General features: G+C 26.1%; 1 protein-coding gene and 1 long non-coding RNA gene across 2 annotated transcripts; both read left to right on the top strand.

Annotated features, from left to right (window-relative positions):
* Positions 1–1,413: 1,413 nt before the first annotated feature.
* LOC112639436 lies at positions 1,414–2,366 on the top strand. Its single transcript, XR_003123510.1, has 3 exons — positions 1,414–1,460; positions 2,079–2,198; positions 2,310–2,366. It is a non-coding gene; the product is annotated as an uncharacterized LOC112639436 (long non-coding RNA).
* A 1,120-nt stretch (positions 2,367–3,486) lies between these two features.
* LOC112639437 lies at positions 3,487–4,738 on the top strand. The gene is made up of 4 exons (XM_025413296.1): positions 3,487–3,797; positions 3,857–3,973; positions 4,432–4,522; positions 4,589–4,738. Exons 1-4 carry the CDS (start codon positions 3,757–3,759, stop codon positions 4,736–4,738), a joined length of 399 nt encoding a protein of 132 aa, XP_025269081.1. The 5' UTR covers positions 3,487–3,756.
* The last annotated feature ends 724 nt before the right edge of the window (positions 4,739–5,462 follow it).

The raw sequence follows: 5,462 nt of genomic DNA, 5'->3' as shown, positions 1-5,462 counted from the left end.
TAATTTCAATCTTTAATACGGTATCTTTAAATACGGTATCTTTAAATACGGTAAATATTACCGTAAAATGTGAAAACATATTGCATCTTTGGAAGGTTTTGCTATGGTAAAATTAAACATTTTTTGATAACAAAAGAAAATCTAATTAATGTGCAATATACAAGCTTTATGTATCTTTTTTGGCTCACTATTATAGTGTTATCTTATTTTATAGTAATTTTATTAGGTAATAAATCGTGAAATCAAAATTCATTATTCGAGTAGATCTGTTTCAAATGAATATAGTTATGCACAACATTTGAGCATTGTAAATTTTGATATAACTAAAGTAATATATTAAATAAATATATTATTTTACTCTTAACAATTATACAATACTAAATTATGCTCATAAATAGAATTATGCTAATTATGCTAATAAATAGATAATCCATCAAAAAGAAACATGTCGGAATTAGATTAGGTAATTATTTTTTTGCAACATTTAATAATAATAATAATAATGTTATTATTATTTTTTTCTTTTATATATTTTTTCAAATTACACATATGACACAATGCAACATATTTTGCTGTAATTAAAATTTTATATAAATACTTATTTTAATAAGTAAGCATACATGTTATAATAAAGATCGATCAAACTCATCTGTCACTATATAATAATTTTGATGATATTTTGATTTATAACTTTCTATAACTGGTCTATAACTTTCTTAAAAAAATATAACTAAAAAATGAAAGCCGCGATTATAGATTATATATATATATATATATATATATATATATATATGTATGTATGTATGTATATGTATATGTATAATGAACACGAGTGAATTACCTTGAATGTTTTTTTTTAAATATAATTTACGCTTTACCTTGTGTAATCTCTCTCTCTCTCTCTCTCTCTCTCTCTCTCCCCTCTCTCTCCCTCTCCCCCTTTCCCTCTCCCTTTCTCTATGATATAAAGTGAGTAACACTTTCTTAAGATGCACCGATAAAAACTGAAACTTTTTTTCAGTTGAAAATCGAACAAGAAATTATAGCAATTACAATTTGCAATTTACGCACAACAATTTTTAATATGATACATTTTAACAATATTTTCAAATTAAGATAATTTCGATTAATTCACCTTTGCCTATATCATGAATATGAATAATTTATCTCCTATTGTTAGAAAGCTATAACCACTATTTTACTATAATTATCGTTGTGTGATAATATCAATTTGAAAAATTTATGAACAGTTTTGAACGAAATAATGCGAAAATATAAGGTCTGTGTCGTAGTTGTGTCGCAACTCTTGTATAAGATGCACGTAACAGAAGAATATTACAACAAGATCAATCGAATAGTTCTTAAGATACTTGGTTTATGGCCTTATCAGCAATTATATTTCGCGGGAATGCAAAAAACTGTTTTTTATCATTATTCTTTCAACATTTATTCTTGTCCAGGTATATCAACCTACTTATAATTTTTGAGTAAATGATGACATTTATATTAAATGTACATTTTAATAAATAAATCTAATACTACGAATAAAATATATAAAATAAAATTTTATATGAATTATCTTTATATAAAAAAATTAATTTAAGAAGTTGTAAAGGAGTCGTCAAGGAGTAAATGTTTGGCTATGCATTTTTGGATTTTTGTTTTTTCATTATTATGCAATATTCGATGCTGGCAAGTCTAGACCACACATCTCACATTTTAGCTGCATCATAGATACGCTTATTTGCCACATCTTTTTTAATTAATTTATTTCAAAGATTATTGCAAGATATTATAAAATGATAAAGAACTTTTTAATTTAGCTTATGGCGCTCTACTCTTTCTAGAGCGTTAGTAAAATCTTTATCAATTATTCTACATAATTAATAAACTTTTATTAATAATTATATAATAAATATATATTATGTAATTTTTTTTAATTTACGTCATTTGAATTCATTTTTGGGATAAAATAATATGAAATTAATGAAATGCATTCTAGCATGTGTAAAATATATTTTGTTGATAGGTAGAAATAATTTATTATTACAACTTCTAAATATATATGTTGTTCTTAGTTACTACTATTCATCACTACGCAATACAACACGAACCTTCTTTTCAAGATTCTTTCATTTGTCTTGCCTATTCTTTTCGGCACTGTAAAGTATTGCTTTTTTATTATACGAGCGAACAGTGTAAGTTTAAAACAGTATAAGAGAATTTTTTTCGAACATATTGTTGTAACCTTGATACAACAAATTGTATTTTAATATAAAGAAAGGTATAAGGAAAAGTGGAATAAATAGGTGAAGCAAATGCTGGAGCGGCACCGAGACAACTGGAAATTTTTTAAAGATAAACTGGAAATTGATATTATAAAGAAATATTCTTATATCGCGAGACTTATTTCAATAATTCTGATGGTAAGAATAGTAATGTTACTGCATCTTTCATATATATATATCCCAGACCGGTCGAATATTTCATAAACTATGCACTTTAGAAAGAAATGTTTCAGATAAAAGTTGTATGGCTTGAAGGAGGCCATCAGATAGTGGCAATGATTTGACATAGGAGAGTCATTTGAAAGTCACGTGAAGATCACCGTCATTTCTTAAATGGAACTTTCCTATTTTTTATTAAATATTCTAGTAGCTCACATCGAGAGCTTCCCAAAACACTATAATTAAGTTAGTTTTCATTAAGTACTTTTCGAATTGTGAGGCTTGAAATCATTTTTTAATTTTACATCGTAAAATATCTTGCAAAATATTCATTTTTCGATTATCTTACCTTAATACTTTTATGTACAAAATAATGAGAGGAATCAATTGGTAAAGAAAAAACATAGTTGTTTTTAAGAAAAAAATATTATATAGTAATTTGCAATTAACAATTACATTTTTTTTTTAAAACAACTATGTGTTTTCCTTACACCAATTGATTCCTCTCATTATTTTGTGCATAAAAGTATTAAGGTAAAATAATCGAAAAATGAATATTTTACTAGATATTTTATGATTTATGTAGAATTAAGAAATTATTTAAGCCTCATAACTCGAAAAATACTCAATGAAGAAATACTTTATTATAGTGTTTTGGAAAGCTCTCGAGATAAGCTAGAATATGAGAAAATGTAGGTTCCATTTAAGAAATTGAAGGTGACCTTTACGTCACCTTCAAATGACTCTCCAGGATCAAATCATTGCCACTATCTGATGGTCCCCTTCAAGCCATACAACTTTTATCTGAAACATTTCTTTTTAAAGTGCAGTTTATGAAATATTCGACCGGTCCGGGATTTTTCGGACACTCTGTATATATAGTCGTATAGTTTGTAATAAAGATAACATCAATATAATATATGTAGTATGTATAATATCAATTTTTCAATTATCAATCATAATTTTTTGTGATCTTTGTAATTAACAAGATAAAAAATATTTGAATATATATTCAATATGAAATGTCGTTTAAATTCTTTTGTATTTAGGTATAAATTAGACTTTGACATCAATTAGATTTTTCTCAGGCTTATGCTGTTTTGTATTAACCGTGGCCGTAATACTTCAAACTTTTCCGCTAATATTTGATTTTATATTACCTTTGAACGAGTCACGTTCTTGGCAATTTTTTATCGTTACGGAATATTTTTTCAATCAAGAGAAATATGTATACGCAATACTATTACATCATATCCTAGCTATATCCATAGCAGGAGTCACAGTGTGTAGCGCCAGTTCGACATTCTTAATGTTTCTCCTACATATATGTGCTCTATTTAATATCGCAAGGTAATATTAATTGCACTTGTTTCTTAAATCGAATCTTATGTCTAAATGGATTTATACAGTCATCATATAGAAAATGCGATGAAGTGGAACATATTAGCAATATCTGATCCTAAAAGAGAGCATCTCCTTTACCAGAGGATTGTACATGCAGTTATTGTACATCGTAGAGCCATCGAGTGAGTGGTTTTATTTTTTTATTGCTATAAAACTTTGCACTCCGTTTTTTTGTGTTATTCTTAACTCTTAAAACGCGTTATTGTTACACATGTTACTACATGTTTAATATTAAATTGTTTATTAATATATTTTACATTAAGTGAAATCACAATTTTACGAGCAATTAAAATTAAAATTAAGTACTTTTCAAAAAATGAAAATATATTAAAGATTTGCAATTTCTTTCAAATATGTGATGTATTTGATAAACATACATATTTAGATTGTTAAAAATATATTATCTTTTTGAAGTGGAACTTTATATAGATAATTACTATGAGGATTAAACGTACAATCAGAATCACATTTATTTATCACATGGAAAAAAAATGAATATATCAATGTTTGCATCTATCTATATTGATAATGTAACAATTTTTTATTGATAATATAACAATTCTAATACTTCTCGTTGAAGGTTTACTAAGTTTTTCACATCTGAATTTGCTGTATTATTTGCTATTCTGATCTTAGTTGGTGTCAGCTCTTTAAGTTTAACTCTTTTACAAGTAAGCAATATTTTTTCTTATCTATTTTGTTTAATTGAATTTTCTTTAAGTACCATTTCATTGTAGTTTCTTCAATTGATAACATTAACGGGTAATGTCACAGAGATATTCGTATTTGCTTTGTTAATTTTGATTCATTTAACTTATATGTTCTGTGCCAATTATGCGGGACAAATAATAACAGATCATGGAATAAAGCTGTTCGAAGCAACGTGAGTAGTGTTTTTTTTTTTGGCAATTCATGCGTACCGATTCTCACATAAATCCATCTGTTAATTTTGGTTTATAATAAATCAATTGTATAAAATATTTTTCTAATACTTTTAAATATATAGTTAATATAATAATTAATTACAAAAATATGTTAAGTTTTTTGCTAATTTTTTATTTCATTTCAAATTTACAGTTATAATGGATGTGGTACGCAGCACCACTGCATACACAGAAAATGTTATTATTTATAATGCAAGAAAGAATAGTGGATATCAATATAAAATGCGGTGGCATATTTACTGCTTCCTTGGAAGGTTTTGTTGCGGTAAAATTAAAAGCTTTTTTTAAAACAAATTATAATGTCGAACTAACAGACTTATCGAGTAGTTTAATTATAATAGTTCGCATCCTTTTTAGCTCACGAATGCCGCAGTATCCTACTTTATAGTGATTTATTCTACGCGATAATAATGAACTAGGATAATTCATTATTTATCGGCTACATGTTTAAATTAACATAACATAATTAACATAATACACACATACACACACACACACACACACACACACACACACACACACATACATGCACACACATAGATCTATACATATAAAGAAAAGATAAATGTGCATATATGTCCATTACAAAATTTCTGCAATTTTATGTACTATATATAAATATATATTCTTTCAATCTTATTTCCAAATACTAATTCTAATTACTTCA

This window comes from Camponotus floridanus, unplaced genomic scaffold, assembly GCF_003227725.1.
Source record: "Camponotus floridanus strain SB8 unplaced genomic scaffold, Cflo_v7.5 scaffold644, whole genome shotgun sequence".
Taxonomy (NCBI): domain Eukaryota; kingdom Metazoa; phylum Arthropoda; class Insecta; order Hymenoptera; family Formicidae; genus Camponotus; species Camponotus floridanus.
Note: the sequence above shows the minus strand (reverse complement) of the source record. Positions and strands in the feature narration are given on the sequence as shown.

What these genes read in the sequence shown, in the direction of transcription:
- LOC112639437 (XM_025413296.1), top strand. Translation starts at nt 3,757, where the DNA reads ATGTTTCTCCTACATATATGTGCTCTATTTAATATCGCAAG. An exon ending in GTACATCGTAGAGCCATCGA is followed by an intron (nt 3,974 to 4,431) that starts GTGAGTGGTTTT and finishes TTCTCGTTGAAG; the next exon opens with GTTTACTAAGTTTTTCACAT. An exon ending in TAAGTTTAACTCTTTTACAA is followed by an intron (nt 4,523 to 4,588) that starts GTAAGCAATATT and finishes ATTTCATTGTAG; the next exon opens with TTTCTTCAATTGATAACATT.